Here is a 19,973-nt window from a genome sequence, read left to right as displayed (position 1 = left end):
AATCTAATAATAGTAATAATAAATAAAAAAATCTATGAAAATAAACAAATGAAAGTCGCACATTGCTTTTCAACCATGCTTCCGCAGAATTTAAAAAAATAAAAATAAAACTCATGAAATAGGCCTGGACAGAAATGATGGTACCCCTGAAAATAATGTGCAAAAGGGACATGTTAAATCGCGGTGTGTCCACTAATCAGCATCACAGGGGTCTACAATCTTGGAATCAGTGAGAGGCCTGTATGGGGGGCTACAGATACTCACAGTGCTGTTTGGTGACATGGTGTGTATCACACTCAACATGGACCAGAGGAAGCGAAGGAAAGAGTTGTCTCAGGAGATTAGAAAGAAAATTATAGACAAACATGTTAAAGGTAAAAGTTACAAGACCATCTCCAAGCAGCCTGATGTTCCTGTGACTACAGTTGCACATATTAATCAGAAATTTAAGCTCCATGGGACTGTAGCCAACCTCACTGGATGTGGCCGCAGCAGGAAAATTGAAAAATCAAAGAGACGGATAATACGAATGGTAACAAAACAGCCCAGAAAAACTTCTAAACAGATTAAAGGTGAACTTCAAGCTCAAGGAACATCAGTGTCAGTGCACCATCCGTCGTATGAACGAAAATGGACTTCATGGGAGACGACCAAGGAGGACACCATTGTTAAAAAAAAAAAAATCCTAAAAAAGCCAGACTGGAATTTGCCAAACTACATGTTGACAAGCCACAAAGCTTCTGGGAGAATCTCCTATGGACAGATGAGACAAAAATTGTGCAGGAGAGAGGAGTGTAGGAGCTTCCATGGGATCCAGAATGAAACCACATATGTTTGAACCAAATCAGCAGAGCAGATGGGTGCACACACAGGCTGGAAAGCACAGCATTGCATAGGAGCAAAAAGGAGGATGTGGCATACCAAAATAAAGATAAAAAAACTTTATTCGGCACTCAAGCCATAATTAAAACACCATTCAAAACCTGACGCGTTTCAGGTGCAAAAAACACACCCTTAGTCATAGGATACACAGATAAAACAATGGTCACATTAAATAGAGACAAGCAACCAATCACAATCACTTAACAATTACTAGGATATGTATGAAGATGTGAGAAACACAACACTTAGAGAAACAGCTACAATAGATGTAAAACAAATAGTTTCTTGAGTTCATTTCTTTTGGAAAGCGTGTGTCCATTTTCAGGATCCAATATGCTTCTCTTGTAGTTAACATCTTCTGTTTATTACCATCCCGTAGAGGATTGTGGATCTTTTCAAAAGCATAAAAAGAAAAATTGGTGAGCTCTCCATGGTGCACATTGACAAAAGTCTCATTGACAGTTACAGGAATCGTTTGATTGCAGTGATTGCCTCAAAAGGTTGTGAAACAAAATATTAAGTTAAGGGTACCATCATTTCTGTCCAGGCCCATTTCATGAATTTTATTTTTTTTTAATCTGTGGAAGCATGGTTGAAAAGCAATGTCTGACTTTCATTTGTTCATTTTCATGGATTTTTGATTTATTATTACTATTGTCAGATTCAAGCTATTGCTGTGACCATTGTGGGTTTTTCGGCCATTAAACGAGGGGTACCAACAATTTTGCCCATGTGTGTATATACAGAGAGATGAGTTTCTGTATAGAGCGATGGGCTTATATATACTATAGAGCTTTGGCAAAAATTAAGAAACCACTGCACAGTTTTATAAAAATCATCTTCTCTACATATCTGACAGCCATTCCATTCCAGTGTCAGTTGAATTCCAATCAGAGTGCACCTCATTCTACTCAATGTGCTTCTGATTAGGTGATCACCTGAACCAAATCTTATTTATCGAAGGAAAGTATAAAAAACCCTGCTGTGGGGTAAACAATCCTCTTGCAATAGGACAAGCTGGATGGCAAAACACGTGCTAGTAATATTCCAAAAGTAATAGGAATGAAAAAATTACTATTAACCATGCCGAAGGAGTTGAAAAGAAAAGTCTTGAGTGAGGAAAAGAAGGGCTCAAGTCTGGCTTTACTGGCAGAGGGATACAGTGAGCGTCATGTTGCCTCCATCCTTAAAATGTCTAAGACGGCAGTCCATTACAACAAGGTCAAGCAGCAGACACTGGGGACAACAAAGCTACAGACCGGTAGAGGGTGAAAATGACTCTCCAGTGACGGGGATGATCGTCATCTTAGTCGAATGGCACTCAGCAACCGCAGGATGACATCAAGTGACCTACAAAAGGAATGGTTAATGGCAGCTGGGGTGAAGTACATGGCAAGAACAGTTCGTAACAGGCTCCTAGAGGTAGGGCTCAAGTCATGTAAAGGTAGAAAAAAGCCTTTCATCAATGAGCAGCAAAGGAGAGCCAGGCTGAAGTTTGACAAAGACCATAAGGATTGGACCATAGAGGACTGGAGTAAGGTAATCTTCTCAGCTTTGCCCAACACCTGGTCATCTAATGGTTAAACGGAGACTTGGAGAGGCGTACAAGCCACAGTGTCTTGCACCCACTGTGAAATTTGGTGGAGGATCGGTGATGATCTGGGGATGCTTCAGCAAGGCTGGAATTGGTCCGGTTAATCTTTGCGAAGGACGTATGAATCAAGCCGCATACAAGGTTATCCTGGAAAAACAGTCGATTCCTTCTGCTCAGGCAATGTTCCCCAACTCTCAGGACTGGTTTTTCCAGCAGGACAATGCGCCATGCCACACATCTAGGTCAATCAAAGTGTGGATGAAGGACCACCACATCAAATCCCTGTCATGGCCAGCCCAATCTCCAGACCTGAACCCCAATGAAAACCTCTGGAATGTAATCAAGAGGAAGATGGATAGTCACAAGCCATCATAAAAATAACTGCTTACATTTTTGTACCAGGATTGGCATAAGGTCACCCAAAAGTAGTGTGAAAAACTGGTGGAAAGCAGCCAAGACGCATGAAAGCTGTGATTAAAAATCATGCTTATTCCACAAAATATTGATTTCTGAACTCTTTTTGTGCTGTGAACATTAGTACTGTTGTTTCGAAATGATTATGAACTTGTTTTCTTAGCATTATTTGAGGTCTGCACTGCATTTGTTTTGTTATTTTGACCATTTCTCATTTTGTGAAAATAAATACAAAATTTCGTGCTTGAAAATTCGGAGACATGTTGTCAGTAGTTTATAGAATAAAAGAGCAATTTACATTTTACTCAAAAATATACCTATAAAGAGAAAAATCATACAAACTGAAAATTGTGCAGTGGTCTCTTAATTTTTGCCAGAGCTGTATACAGAGAGATGCGTTTATATATGCTATATACAGGGAGAGGAGTTTCTGTATACTATGTACAGAGCGATGGGTTTATATACTATATACAGGGAGAGGAGTTTCTGTATACTATGTACAGAGCAATGGGCTTATATATACTATATACAGGGAGAGGAGTTTCTGTATACTATGTACAGAGCGATGGGTTTATATATACTATATACAGGGAGAAGAGTTTCTGTATACTATGGACAGAGCGATGGGCTTATATATACTATATACAGGGAGAGGAGTTTCTGTATACTATGTACAGAGCAATGGGCTTATATATACTATCTACAGGGAGAGGAGTTTCTGTATACTATGTACAGAGCAATGGGTTTATATATACTATCTACAGGGAGAGGAGTTTCTGTATACTATGTACAGAGCAATGGGTTTATATATACTATATACAGGGACTGGGAGTGGAGTTTCTCTATACTATGTACAGAGCGTTGGGTTTATATATACTATATACAGGGAGAGGAGTTTCAGTATACTATGTACAGAGCGATGGGCATATATATATATACAGGGAGAGGAGTTTCTGTATACTATGTACAGAGCATTGGGTTTATATATATACTATATACAGGGAGTGGAGTTTCTGTATACTATGTACAGAGCGATGGGTTTATATATACTATATACAGGGAGTGGAGTTTCTGTATACTATGTACAAAGTGATGGGCTTATATATACTATATACAGGGAGAGGAGTTTCTGTATACTATGTACAGAGCGTTGGGTTTATATATATACTATATACAGGAAGAGGAGTTTCTGTATACTATGTACAAAGCGATGGGCTTATATATACTATATACAGGGAGAGGAGTTTCTGTATACTATGTACAGAGCATTGGGTTTATATATACTATATACAGGGAGTGGAGTTTCTGTATACTATGTACAGAGCGATGGGCTTATATATACTATATGCAGGGAGTGGAGTTTCTGTATACTATGTACAGAGCAATGGGCTTATATATACTATATACAGGGAGAGGAGTTTCTGTATACTATGTACAGAGCAATGGGTTTATATATACTATATACATGGAGTGGAGTTTCTGTATACTATGTACAGAGCAATGGGTTTATATATACTATATACAGGGAGAGGAGTTTCTGTATACTATGTACAGAGCATTGGGTTTATATATACTATATACAGGGAGTGGAGTTTCTGTATACTATGTACAGAGCATTGGGTTTATACACTCACTGGCCACTTTATTAGGTACACCATGCTAGTAACGGGTTGGACCCCCTTTTGCCTTCAGAACTGCCTCAATTCTTCGTGGCAGAGATTCAACAAGGTGCTGGAAGCATTCCTCAGAGATTTTGGACCATATTGACATGATGGCATCACACAGTTGGCGCAGATTTGTCGGCTGCACATCCCTGATGCGAATCTCCCGTTCCACCACATCCCAAAGATGCTCTATTGGATTGAGATCTGGTGACTGAGGAGGCCATTTGAGTACAGTGAACTCATTGTCATGTTCAAGAAACCAATCTGAGATGATTCGAGCTTTATGACATGGCGCATTATCCTGCTGAAAGTAGCCATCAGATGTTGGGTACATTGTGGTCATAAAGGGATGGACATGGTCAGCAACAATACTCAGGTAGGCTGTGGCGTTGCAACGATGCTCAATTGGTACCAAGGGGCCCAAAGAGTGCCAAGAAAAAATTCCCCACACCATGACACCACCACCACCAGCCTGAACCGTTGATACAAGGCAGGATGGATCCATGCTTTCATGTTGTTTACGCCAAATTCTGACCCTACCATCCGAATGTCGCAGCAGAAATCGAGACTCATCAGACCAGGCAACGTTTTTCCAATCTTCTACTGTCCAATTTCGATGAGCTTGTGCAAATTGTAGCCTCAGTTTCCTGTTCTTAGCTGAGAGGAGTGGTACCCAGTGTGGTCTTCTGCTGCTGTAGCCCATCTGCCTCAAAGTTCGACGCACTGTGCGTTCAGAGATGCTCTTCTGCCTACCTTGGTTGTAACGGGTGGCAATTTGAGTCACTGTTGCCTTTCTATCAGCTCGAACCAGTCTGCCCATTCTCCTCTGACCTCTGGCATCAACAAGGCATTTCCGGCCACAGAACTGCCGCTCACTGGATTTTTTTTCTTTTTCGGACCATTCTCTGTAAACCCTAGAGATGGTTGTGCGTGAAAATCCCAGTAGATCAGCAGTTTCTGAAATACTCAGACCAGCCCTTCTGGCACCAACAATCATGCCACGTTCAAAGGCACTCAAATCACCTTTCTTCCCCATACTGATGCTCGGTTTGAACTGCAGGAGATTGTCTTGACCATGTCTACATGCCTAAATGCACTGAGTTGCCGCCATGTGATTGGCTGATTAGAAATTAAGTCTTAACACACAGTTGGACAGGTGTACCTAATAAAGTGGCCAGTGAGTGTATATACTATATACAGGGAGAGGAGTTTCTGTACTATGTACAGAGCATTGGGTTTATATATACTATATACAGGGAGTGGAGTTTCTGTATACTATGTACAGAGCGATGGGCTTATATATACTATATACAGGGAGTGGAGTTTCTGTATACTATGTACAGAGCGATGGGCTTATATATACTATATACAGGGAGAGGAGTTTCTGTATACTATGTACAGAGCGATGGGTTTATATATACTATATACAGGGAGAGGAGTTTCTGTATACTATGTACAGAGCGATGGGTTTATATATACTATATACAGGGAGTGGAGTTTCTGTATACTATGTACAGAGCGATGGGTTTATATATACTATATACAGGGAGTGGAGTTTCTGTATACTATGTACAGAGCGATGGGTTTATATATACTATATACAGGGAGTGGAGTTTCTGTATACTATGTACAAAGTGATGGGCTTATATATACTATATACAGGGAGTGGAGTTTCTGTATACTATGTACAGAGCATTGGGTTTATATATACTATATACAGGGAGAGGAGTTTCTGTATACTATGTACAGAGCAATGGGTTTATATATACTATATACAGGGAGTGGAGTTTCTGTATACTATGTACAAAGTGATGGGCTTATATATACTATATACAGGGAGAGGAGTTTCTCTATACTATGTACAGAGCGTTGGGTTTATATATACTATATACAGGGAGAGGAGTTTCAGTATACAATGTACAGAGCGATGGGCTTATATATACTATATACAGGGAGTGGAGTTTCTGTATACTATGTACAAAGCGATGGGCTTATATATACTATATACAGGGAGAAGAGTTTCTGTATACTATGTACAGAGCATTGGGTTTATATATACTATATACAGGGAGTGGAGTTTCTGTATACTATGTTCAGAGCGATGGGTTTATATATACTATATGCAGGGAGTGGAGTTTCTGTATACTATGTACAAAGTGATGGGCTTATATATACTATATACAGGGAGAGGAGTTTCTGTATACTATGTACAGATTGATGGGTTTATATATACTATATACAGGGAGAGGAGTTTCTGTATACTATGTACAGAGCGTTGGGTTTATATATACAGTGGGGCAAAAAAGTATTTAGTCAGTCAGCAATAGTGCAAGTTCCACCACTTAAAAAGATGAGAGGCGTCTGTAATTTACATCATAGGTAGACCTCAACTATGGGAGACAAACTGAGAAAAAAAAATCCAGAAAATCACATTGTCTGTTTTTTTTTCCTTTTATTTGCATATTATGGTGGAAAATAAGTATTTGGTCAGAAACAAAATTTCATCTCAATACTTTATGATATATCCTTTGTTGGCAATGACAGAGGTCAAACGTTTTCTGTAAGTCTTCACAAGGTTGCCACACACTGTTGGTATGTTGGCCCATTCCTCCATGCAGATCTCCTCTAGAGCAGTGATGTTTTTGGCTTTTCGCTTGGCAACACGGACTTTCAACTCCCTCCAAAGATTTTCTATAGGGTTGAGATCTGGAGACTGGCTAGGCCACTCCAGGACCTTGAAATGCTTCTTACGAAGCCACTCCTTCGTTGCCCTGGCGGTGTGCTTTGGATCATTGTCATGTTGAAAGACCCAGCCACGTTTCATCATCAATGCCCTTGCTGATGGAAGGAGGTTTGCACTCAAAATCTCACGATACATGGCCCCATTCATTCTTTCATGTACCCGGATCAGTCGTCCTGGCCCCTTTGCAGAGAAACAGCCCCAAAGCATGATGTTTCCACCACCATGCTTTACAGTAGGTATGGTGTTTGATGGATGCAACTCAGTATTCCTCCAAACACGACAAGTTGTGTTTCTACCAAACAGTTCCAGTTTGGTTTCATCAGACCATAGGACATTCTCCCAAAACTCCTCTGGATCATCCAAATGCTCTCTAGCAAACTTCAGACGGGCCCGGACATGTACAGGCTTAAGCAGTGGGACACGTCTGGCACTGCAGGATCTGAGTCCATGGTGGCGTAGTGTGTTACTTATGGTAGGCCTTGTTACATTGGTCCCAGCTCTCTGCAGTTCATTCACTAGGTCCCCCCACGTGGTTCTGGGATTTTTGCTCACCGTTCTTGTGATCATTCTGACCCCACGGGGTGGGATTTTGCGTGGAGCACCAGTTCGAGGGAGATTATCAGTGGTCTTGTATGTCTTCCATTTTCTAATTATTGCTCCCACAGTTGATTTCTTCACTCCAAGCTGGTTGGCTATTGCAGATTCAGTCTTCCCAGCCTGGTGCAGGGCTACAATTTTGTTTCTGGTGTCCTTTGACAGCTCTTTGGTCTTCACCATAGTGGAGTTTGGAGTCAGACTGTTTGAGGGTGTGCACAGGTGTCTTTTTATACTGATAACAAGTTTAAACAGGTGCCATTACTACAGGTAATGAGTGGAGGAAAGAGGAGACTCTTAAAGAAGTTACAGGTCTGTGAGAGCCAGAAATCTTGATTGCTTGTTTCTGACCAAATACTTATTTTCCACCATAATATGCAAATAAAATGAAAAAAAAACCAGACAATGTGATTTTCTGGATTTTTTTTTTCTCAGTTTGTCTCCCATAGTTGAGGTCTACCTATGATGTAAATTACAGACGCCTCTCATCTTTTTAAGTGGTGGAACTTGCACTATTGCTGACTGACTAAATACTTTTTTGCCCCACTGTACTATATACAGGGAGAGGAGTTTCTGTATACTGTGTACAGAGGGATGGGTTTATATATACTATATACAGGGAGAAGAGTTTCTGTATAATGTGTACAGAGGGATGGGTTTATATATACTATATACAGGGAGAGGAGTTTCTGTATACTATGTACAGAGCAATGGGTTTATATATACTATATACAGGGAGAGGAGTTTCTGTATACTATGTACAGAGCAATGGGTTTATATATACTATATACAGGGAGAGGAGTTTCTGTATACTATGTACAGAGCAATGGGTTTATATATACAGGGAGAGGAGTTTCTGTATACTATGTACAGAGCAATGGGTTTATATATACTATATACAGGGAGAGGAGTTTCTGTATACTATGTACAGAGCGATGGGTTTATATATACTATATACAGGGAGTGGAGTTTCTGTATACTATGTACAGAGCGATGGGTTTATATATACTATATACAGGGAGAGGAGTTTCTGTATACTATGTACAGAGCAATGGGTTTATATATACTATATACAGGGAGAGGAGTTTCTGTATACTATGTACAGAGCGATGGGTTTATATATACTATATACAGGGAGTGGAGTTTCTGTATACTATGTACAGAGCGATGGGTTTATATATACTATATACAGGGAGAGGAGTTTCTGTATACTATGTACAGAGCAATGGGTTTGTATATACTATATACAGGGAGAGGAGTTTCTGTATACTATGTACAGAGCAATGGGCTTATATATACTATATACAGGGAGAGGAGTTTCTGTATACTATGTACAGAGCGATGGGCTTATATATACTATATACAGGGAGAGGAGTTTCTGTATACTATGTACAGAGCGATGGGTTTATACAGTGCCTACAAGTAGTATTCAACCCCCTGCAGATTTAGCAGGTTTGATAAGATGCAAATAAGTTAGAGCCTTCAAACTTCACACAAGAGCAGGATTTATTAACAGATGCATAAATCTTACAAACCAAAAAGTTATGTTGCTCAGTTAAATTTTAATAAATTTTAAACATACAAGTGTGGGTCAATTATTATTCAACCCCTAGGTTTAATATTTTGTGGAATAACCCTTGTTTGCAATTACAGCTAATAATCGTCTTTTATAAGACCTGATCAGGCCGGCACAGGTCTCTGGAGTTATCTTGGCCCACTCCTCCATGCAGATCTTCTCCAAGTTATCTAGGTTCTTTGGGTGTCTCATGTGGACTTTAATCTTGAGCTCCTTCCACAAGTTTTCAATTGGGTTAAGGTCAGGAGACTGACTAGGCCACTCCAACACCTTGACTTTTTGCCTCTTGAAAAAGGCCTTGGATTTCTTGGCTGTGTGCTTTGGGTCGTTGTCTTGTTGGAAGATGAAATGACGACCCATCTTAAGATCCTTGATGGAGGAGCGGAGGTTCTTGGCCAAAATCTCCAGGTAGGCCGTGCTATCCGTCTTCCCATGGATGCGAACCAGATGGCCAGGCCCCTTGGCTGAGAAACAGCCCCACAGCATGATGCTGCCACCACCATGCTTGACTGTAGGGATGGTATTCTTGGGGTCGTATGCAGTGCCATCCAGTCTCCAAACGTCACGTGTGTGGTTGGCACCAAAGATCTCGATCTTGGTCTCATCAGACCAGAGAACCTTGAACCAGTCTGTCTCAGAGTCCTCCAAGTGATCATGAGCAAACTGTAGACGAGCCTTGACATGACGCTTTGAAAGTAAAGGTACCTTACGGGCTCGTCTGGAACGGAGACCATTGCGGTGGAGTACGTTACTTATGGTATTGACTGAAACCAATGTCCCCACTGCCATGAGATCTTCCCGGAGCTCCTTCCTTGTTGTCCTTGGGTTAGCCTTGACTCTTCGGACAAGCCTGGCCTCGGCACGGGAGGAAACTTTCAAAGGCTGTCCAGGCCGTGGAAGGCTAACAGTAGTTCCATAAGCCTTCCACTTCCGGATGATGCTCCCAACAGTGGAGACAGGTAGGCCCAACTCCTTGGAAAGGGTTTTGTACCCCTTGCCAGCCTTGTGACCCTCCACGATCTTGTCTCTGATGGCCTTGGAATGCTCCTTTGTCTTTCCCATGTTGACCATGTATGAGTGCTGTTCACAAGTTTGGGGAGGGTCTTAAATAGTCAGAAAAGGCTGGAAAAAGAGATAATTAATCCAAACATGTGAAGCTCATTGTTCTTTGTGCCTGAAATACTTCTTAATACTTTAGGGGAACCAAACAGAATTCTGGTGGTTTGAGGGGTTGAATAATAAATGACCCTCTGAATAAACTTTTCACAATTTAAAAAAAAATTAAACAAAGAAATAACATTCTTTTTTGCTGCAGTGCATTTCACACTTCCAGGCTGATCTACAGTCCAAATGTCACAATGCCAAGTTAATTCCGAATGTGTAAACCTGCTAAATCTGCAGGGGGTTGAATACTACTTGTAGGCACTGTATATACTATATACAGGGAGTGGAGTTTCTGTATACTATGTACAGAGCAATGGGTTTATATATACTATATACAGGGAGAGGAGTTTCTGTATACTATGGACAGAGCGATGGGTTTATATATACGATATACAGGGAGAAGAGTTTCTGTATACTATGTACAGAGCAATGGGTTTATATATACTATATACAGGGAGAGGAGTTTCTGTATAATGTGTACAGAGGGATGGGTTTATATATACAATATACAGGGAGAGGAGTTTCTGTATACTATGGACAGAGCGATGGGTTTATATATACGATATACAGGGAGAAGAGTTTCTGTATACTATGTACAGAGCGATGGGTTTATATATACTATATACAGGGAGAGGAGTTTCTGTATACTATGTACAGAGCGATGGGTTTATATATACTATATACAGGGAGAGGAGTTTCTGTATACTATGGACAGAGCATTGGGTTTATATATACTATATACAGGGAGAGGAGTTTCTGTATACTATGGACAGAGCAATGGGTTTATATATACTATATACAGGGAGAGGAGTTTCTGTATACTATGTACAGAGCGATGGGTTTATATATACTATATACAGGGAGAGGAGTTTCTGTATACTATGGACAGAGCGATGGGTTTATATATACAGAGAGATGACTGGTCGTCAGGTACTTCATGGCTTTATAGAAATTAACCCCATAAACCCCTGGAGCCAGCACTGTTGCTTTACATGGTGCAGCGCCATGTGGGGCCGGGACCCCCTCTGCAGAGCGTATAGTCATCAGCTTATTGCTTTCCCACCTAATGGCCTGATCTGAGCTAGTGAGGCTCGGCCTGCTAACATTCTTGGGTCACTGTTCCGAATCTGGGTCAGCATTGAATTTCCGGGTTATGTGAACTGATTTGGTTTTTGCTAGAGAAAAATCTGCTGCCAATGCTCGAGTTAGGATCCGTTCACACTTCGTATTTTTAGTGCATTTTCTCAGGTGGTGTTGCCGCATAAAAACGCAGCCTTTTAGAGTACTATCAAAGTGAATTAAATTTCTGAAATCTTGTGGACATGCTGCTTATTTTTTTTTTCATTACAGATCTGACTCAGTTTTCATGTCGTTCAACGGTTTTCTCCCCTTCTAATTACCGTGCATCATGCATCAAAAGCGCATCCTGTTTGTGCAGGGTTTTTTTTTCTGCGACAGGACACGTTTTTGAGGCAGAACTGTTTGCATCAAACGCTTAGTGTGCACATGCTCTAAATGTCTCTTCCAGGATGGGGGCATCATTTCGGAGTCATTTTTTTCCCCCTTAAATGCATGTATTTAGGGCTAAAATAACCGTCCCACGGTCAGGAGGAGTAGTGTTCTGGAGGTAGCATATTTTTTCTAGGTCCTACATTCGCGCTTGTGTTTTAGAACCTTGTGGATTTAGCGCATCTAATGGCAGTCTGTTCAGGGAGTTAGCTGAGAATCTGTCAGTGAGCTTGTTCTCACAGGTGAGCTTTTAACAATTTTACCTGTTCTTTTTCTCGGCTCCTTTTACAGCTGATTTGTGGCCACATTAAAGTTTCGCTCACAAGCAAATTGTCCTAGTTTCATCCCACACTCAGACCAGTTTTTTTTAAATATATTTTCATCATGTTTGCATCCATATGTCATCCATTTGTCCAATCCTCTTTCAGGGGGGGGAATTAATCTGCACAGTACTATCGAATATCATGAGTCGACGTGCTGTCCCATTTATACTTTCATCTGCATGAGCTTTAATGTGGTCATAAATCAGCACAAATGTTAATTAAAAAACAGATACAATGTTACAAAGTCCTTGTCAGACAGAGCTCACTGATAGTTTCTCGGTTAACTCGCTACTGCCTGCAATGTTCACAAAAATAACGTTCCTATAGTGTTGTCCGCACTCATCCCGCGCCAGCGGTAACCTGGTGAGGTAATACAAAGTGTATTTTTTGGGGACGTTTTTGACTTGTCCTTTACTAAATATCGATTTTCCGGAATGTAGGATGTTTCGTTTTTCTTTTCCTATAAACGGTGTCCAGGTGGAGGAAGTGTGTGATCACTATGGGGCCGGCTGCCTCTATTTAGGGACGTTTTGCCTTTCTTCTGCAGCGTCCAGGACATTATTCTGGTGCGTTCTGCTCCATAGTGCACTCGCTCGGGTATAGAAAGCCATAGAATAGGATTTATACATAATTAACCATGTGTCTGCCAGACATGATGAATCGTTTGCGTTGCCTCTTATTATTAGATGGGAGCATTACAAAGACACAATAGGCGCATGGCAGAAGCTCGTCTCTATTGTGTCCTAGAGAAGGTTGGCGGCAGAGAAGACAAAACCTCCTGTGAATTATGATGGGGAAACCTCCCGACTAACGTTTCTTGGCCCAATCACTAGTCGTTTCTAGAATTATTGATCAGCTGGATGAACTTTTTGATGAACTTTCTGAAAAGTGGTAAATTAGAACCTTTTATGTGTCTTTCAAATTCCCGACATCTCATATTCTCCAAATTACCCAGTGAGATAGTTATCTTTATAAACAAAATAATAGTGTCTCTTCCAGTAAAGGGCTTCATTTCCCCCCTCTCAATAATATGTATCTGATTGCTGAGTACTATAAATATAGACTAGATTGATGGTAGGTTATTTTGGGTTTCGTTCTATTCATTGTCTGAGACTTATGGGAATCTCCGTCAGTCCTATAGACAATGAATAAAGTGAGACCACCACTCCTTTCAAACAGGACAGATGACCCCTATTCTTGTCATAGATGGGAGTTTCCAGTGGTGGGACCCCCCAGAGACCTGTCTCTTTATAAGTTGTAAATGTGCGACAAGCCTTTTAATTCTTCCATATCTTTTTAAATGGGTAATTCCAATATGTGCAATATTACCTGTCCACAGGGTAGGTGGTAAATGGCTGATTGCTGGGCCACCCCTGGGACACATTGATCTTTAGCGAGGGTGTCTGGCTCCTTCTCGTCGTACAGTCACATGGGCGAGAACCGATGGAGTTCTGCTCCATTCATGGTTAGGATGAAACCTCCGCTCTTTCTGTGGGCCCATGAAATGAACATATGGCGAATTTGTGGATTCTTTCCTCGCTGCCGGTTATTGAAGAAGTCGGTTATCAGGACTTTATTAAACATGCGGTTTTTATTCACCGCGTCGAAGTGACACACACTTCTTCAGGAAGCCACTTCTGTGGGCCCCACAGACAGTATGGAGTATGATGACGCTGCTCCTCTTGGGTTCCTCCTCAATTCTTGGGGGCGGTGGAGTGAAAGGAAGTGGTTGCTCGGGATTCCTGGTTTACTGTTTAGTAGTGGCCTAGCGGTGGATTGGTGAAACATTTCTATTCTAGGAAAACCCCTGTAGAAAGCACTTAAATGTGTATTCTGTCTCTGCTCTCCTCCACTTTGGGACGTGAGTGGGGCCGCTGACGCCTCGTTTACCGATACCGGCACCTCTGGATCTCCGTGACCCAGCAGGTATGAGCAGATGAGACTTTACAGGCCCCGCTTCTCTCCAGATACCATAAGGAGAAGAGCCGGAATACCCCTTTAACACGAACCTGTCAGGAGCTGCGTGGGGCCATATTTGCCCTTCTTATTACCCTTTATGTTTTTATGTCGTCCTGTTTGTCATCAGTCTTCATGTATTCGAGAAATGTTCAGTACTGTTAGGAGAAGCTCGTTTTGGGGAGGCCGGCATTAGATAAACGAGGGGAACCAGAAGGGCGCTAAGCTGTGCGCCTACATGGGGCCGCATGGTTACATGTACAGCCAGTATTTCTTGGTACCGTGTTGAGCCGTTCATCTCTGTGCGCTGATGCATGTGACAGGATGGGTGAAGTAGAGCGTGGGATGAGAGCTTTGGTCTGTAAAAGCCAAGTGCATTAGATGCCAGTATGAGTGTAATGGTACATCTCCATCATCTGCAGGCCACGTCCCTCTGACATCTCCGATGGCACATGTAAGCTCACTGAGCGTCTATCACATGACACATTAGACCGGGGCACTCTGCTCTTAAGAGGCCATCAAATATGTATAATGGTCAATGATGGCCCGTCAGTGCGAGAACATAAAGGCTGTAACGTCACAAAAAGGTCTGCGGAGACGAATACTCCGCATGAGGCTGGCAAGATCCTCACATCTTTTCAGTGTTGCTTTAAAGGAAAGCGCTCATCAGAAATGACTGATTTGCCTCAATCGGGTTTGATTGTGAAAGGTTTATTTATTTTTTTTTAAATGTTGATGATGATCACAATTTTTTAAAATAAAAAAATGATTTAAAATAAATTGCTATTTTCACACTAACTGCAGAGTTTAGTATTAGACTCTGTCTTCCTGCTGAGCACTTGGACACTAGCAGCAACAGACCAATCCTATCTGCATAGAAGCATTATCTGAGCATGCTCAAATCTTGGCAAAGGTCATTGGGAGTGATGGGCAGGAGGTGAGCTGTGACATCGCTTATTGTGAATGGTTGATCCTGTGTTATCTACTGTTTATAGAGGTGTTATCAGTCATTATACAGGAGGAGGAGCTGCATTGTAACCGGTGTCTTTTGTAAGAGCTTTTGGTTACTGGGATAATGAATAAGTTCTGTAGATTCATTAATGCAAGGAATCTTGGCAACTCCCATTGTACACCCCTACACAGAGAAACCAGCAGAAAATGGGGGGGTATTTAGTATCTGTTGACCCCTGATCTAGATGTGTCTAGTCCTGTCCATATTGCCAGTCGTCTCTGATCCCATAGATTCATCCGGTCATGTAGGTGCCGCACCACAGCTCGTTGCTTTTGCTCACACAGGAGAAGGGGCGCAGACGCTTATTTCTGGAAATCCCTTACTCTTCCTGTAGACTTTCAATAATTCTCTACGTGATGCTGATTATTATTGAATTGTGAGTTGATACGGTCAAATGACTTTTTTATCTTTTTCTCTTTTTTTTTTTTTGCAGTACACCGTGTGGAACTTCATCCCTAAAAATCTGTTTGAGCAGTTTAGAAGAATTGCAAATTTTTATTTTCTCATCATTTTTTTGGTTCAGGTAAGTTAAGTTTACCTTTGCAGATTTTGATACTTGCACTAATAAAAATCAACTACCTATGATATGGTAGGGGAGCAGTTAGGCCATGTGCACACGATGCATTTTTCCTACGGATCCGCAGCGGCTTTTACCGCGCAGAAACACTGCGGATCCGCAAAGTGATTTACAGTACAATGTAAGTCAATTTAAAAAAAAAAAACCGCCGTGCAGACGCTGCGTTTTTTTTCCACGCGGTACAAAAAAAGCAGCATGTCGCTTTTGTGCGGCTTTCCACCTGCTCCATTCTACAAATCCGCAGGGGGAAAACCGCACAAAAACCGCAAGAAAACCACAAAAAAACAGGAAGAAATCCGCAGGAAAAATGCAGGAGATCTTTCCTGGATATTTCCTCCACCAATTTCAACCCTGTCTACATTAGTACGAGTCTTCAGTTTGGATACAGAGAGGATGGCAATTAGCAAATCAGTTGTCCAAAAAAAAAAAAAAACGAATGGGGAGAATTGATTAAGGCTGGCATTTCATATGCAATCCCACAGTAGAGCAAATCTGTCCATGCACTTTAGTAGGTGACAGCTGAGCAATGGTTTGGCCGACAGCGATCTCCTCTGGCTCTCCCATAATCAAGAGTCTTCAGCTGACTGAGCATTTCTGTGTTCTCTGTGGGATATAAGGGTTAACGTCTCCCCTTGTGGAGTGCCAGTGTAAGGAGACTTATAGGCCATGCAATGCTCCTCTGGGAAATTAAAAATGCTATGTTCTCTGTGAGAGAGCAATATCTCTGGCTGCAGCTGATCCCTTAAGGGTACTTCACACACATAGCTAGATCGTTAGTAAGATCGCTGAAACATCACCGGTTTTGTGACGCAACAGCGAAATCGCCAGCGATCTCGCTCCGTGTGACACATAGCGGCGACCGGCTCCCCGCTGCGACAACGCCGATCGTGCTCGAATGTCCTAGGCCATTTTTTGATCGTTGGTGTCCCGCTGGCCAGCATGTATCGCTGTGTTTGACGCCATAACAACGACGAACCTCGTTGGTGACTCAGAACTCAGGGGCGCAGGCGTAATTTTGCTTTGTCTTTTCAACTCCCCCTCATCTCCGATTGGTGGTCTCAAATTAGGATCTTTGTAGCGTTTCCTTTTATAGGTCAGCTGTCAATTATATGCAATCATAACATTAACATGTACAGTTATAATAATCGTGTGTCCCCGTGTCAGTGACTGTGGATCCACGAATAAATATCGCACTAGCGACTCAGACAGGGATGGTGAAGCAAACCGCGTAGTGATAGCGCAGTATTGGCCACCAATCGGAGCAGAGGAACGTGGAAAAGGCAACGATGAAGCACTCCTATCAAGGTCTGAGTCGTCAGAATACTTGCTGTGTGACAAGGTCCCAATGACTGCCGAGGTCGTTATATGGATCGCCGGATCGTTGTTGCGTCGTTGAGTAGATCTGCCTGTTTGACAGCTTACTAGTGACCATGTAGAGACGTTCCAGCGATCCTTACCATGTCGTTTCGTCGGGATAACTGGAGCGTCGCTATGTGTAACGGGACCCTTAGGGTGTGTGCATACGCTGCGGATTCTGTCCTGCGGATTCTGTCCTGCGGATCCGTACCATTACAATCAATGGAAAATGAAATCCACAGTGTACACGATGCAGAATTTTCCGTGCGGATTTGCTGCGGTTTCAAAACCGCAGCATGTCAATTCTTTGTGCGGATTCCGCTGCGGTTTGGCACCTGCTCCATGGTAGGTGTCAAATCGCAGGAGAAACCCGCAGGCTAAACCGCAAAAAATCTGCAGATGAACCGCAGGTCTTTTGACCTGCAGTTTTACCTGCAGATTTAGACAAATCAGCGCGGAAAATTCCGCAGCAGATTCCGCACCGTGTGCACACACCCTAAGAGAAGAAAAGGATTGATAGTCTGAATTTGGGGGGTAGACAGGAGGCCCCCATACACATTAGACTTTCCCCCGATCCCATCAGTATTGGCAGGTTCAGACAACTTTTAGTCTAATGTGTATAGGTGTCTTAAGTTGTACCATATTAATTAGCAGATGTACATACTTGCTAATAACTTTGGATCAATTTTGCATGTTCATTTTATAGAAATTAAAGTCTACACCCAGCATCAGCAGGTCTACATATGACATTTATTTTAAAGCTATTACTGGGCTAAGTTATAGTAAATTTGGGCAACTCATACCGCTACATTTCCTACACTTTTTTGAAATGTGGAAAATTGCATAGGTGAAACATTTTGCACAGAATTGTGTGGCATAACACTGAAGAAAAAAAAAACCCAACATAACAGACCTTGGTATATTCACCCCCTTGTTTTTTACAGTCATAAAATGGGGCAATGCATGTGTTACATTTTCAAAAATTATTGATCACATGGGCAAGTCAGCAAAAGTGTATGGCCATTATTATAGACTTGGCTTCTTGGGGAGAGGACATCCATGTTGTTCTTTCTGCCTGTGGTCTCTTGTCTTGGGGTTTACATTTCATCACATTTTCCTTGTAATGTAAATTCTCCTCTATTAGAATAACTCTGAGGCTTCTTTACAGCAGGTGTAATAAGGTAGCAGATCTGAGCTCAGACTAGATGAGTTCGGAGCTCTTAATAGCATACTCTTATAATCTCGGGCGCTGTGGTAGCCTAATTCATGATGCCTACATTCCCATGGACCTTCTAATCCTAATTATTTCACAGTAATTCTCTTGAGTGCAAGTCCAGGACACAAATCTATTTTCACAGCTTCAATAGAGAATGCAACAAATAATTAAATTCATAAAAAGTCAGTTTTGCAATAACTTCTTTACATGAAACCAGTTGTCATTTTAAAGAAGTTGTCTACTTTTTATTTTATTTTTTTTTTATTCCATGTGCATGCTTCATTAATAATAATTAAATCAGTGCTACCTACCCTCTGCTGCTCCAGCACTTCCACTCTGTCCTGCCTCTGGTGCTTATTGAAATGGCTGCAGCACATGACTGTGCAGCCAATCACTGGACTCTGTGGTGTCTCGTCATCTACCTGGACATCGCCGCTGAGACCAGTGATTGGCTGCAGTGGGCACATGCCTAATTTTGTGACACTACCTGCAGCTTTGTCAGCAAAAACTGGGAGGCAGGGTCACATAGGAAGTGCTGGAGCAGCAGGGGCTAGTAAGGCTTATTCTGTTTTTCATAAGGTTTATGCTGTTAAAAAATAGTAGGGTAAACTCCATTTAATTTATGCAGTATTTTTTATTAATGCCATGCTGTTATGGCAGTTTTGTGTCCCATACATGCACATGAATGTTAGAACCAGGTGCTGGAGTTTGCTTGTTCTGTAGATCCTAAGCGATACCAGGTGCCTGACCCCCAGCAGTCTCATTATGACATGTCTTCTTGACATGTAGTATATTTCCTTCATTAATAAAGTATCTTATTGCTGCCTCTCAGTATGGCAGCAATGAATGTGCTGTGAATTGGAATGGTGTTGATTGCAATCTGCTAATTAATCTTAGCGCTTACACTATAACACTGACAACTAATTTTTGGCGTTGGCAGATGCTGACTTCACACTTTACTTTATGGCCTATATAAAACATTGTGAATGTAGCCAATATTTTGTATTTTTTTTTTTTTTTAGTTCTCTGGTACATGAACTGATTAAATAGCGTAATTAAGTTTAGAAGTATCCGACGGTCTGTGTGATTTATCACATCATCCATTATTCTGTCTATCAACAACAAATTCCGAAACTGTGCACAATAATTTTAGCCATCTGTTAGAGCTTACTTATTCACAGCACATGAGGTATTCACACTTTAGGACCACACCTCATGGATGAGACACTGTTAATTTGCACAATCTGGGACAAAATTATGACATATGATTAGATGCACATTTAAAGGGACTCTGTCAGCATGAATGACTGTACCAACCAAGCTCAGGCACTCAGTGCAACATGGCGTGGCCTTCATTTATGTGCACCTTCCCACATACTGGTTTTCCATTTAT

The 19,973-nt window shown here is 41.6% G+C and overlaps 1 protein-coding gene across 3 annotated transcripts in view; it reads left to right on the top strand.

Annotated features, from left to right (window-relative positions):
• The window catches only part of ATP11C (ATPase phospholipid transporting 11C (ATP11C blood group)), a 213,081-nt gene that overhangs the window by 65,898 nt on the left and 127,210 nt on the right, over positions 1-19,973 (top strand). For all 3 annotated transcript variants that reach the window (XM_073543577.1, XM_073543576.1, XM_073543578.1), the window contains exon 3: positions 15,865-15,954. In XM_073543577.1, the coding sequence (XP_073399678.1) occupies positions 15,865-15,954 (90 nt within the window). The remainder of the gene's footprint in view (positions 1-15,864; positions 15,955-19,973) is intronic.

This window comes from Dendrobates tinctorius, unplaced genomic scaffold (genome assembly GCF_039654945.1).
Source record: "Dendrobates tinctorius isolate UK_male_01 unplaced genomic scaffold, ASM3965494v1 ptg000133l, whole genome shotgun sequence".
NCBI classification, from domain to species: Eukaryota; Metazoa; Chordata; class Amphibia; order Anura; family Dendrobatidae; genus Dendrobates; species Dendrobates tinctorius.
This window is presented reverse-complemented; position numbering and strand designations above follow the sequence as displayed.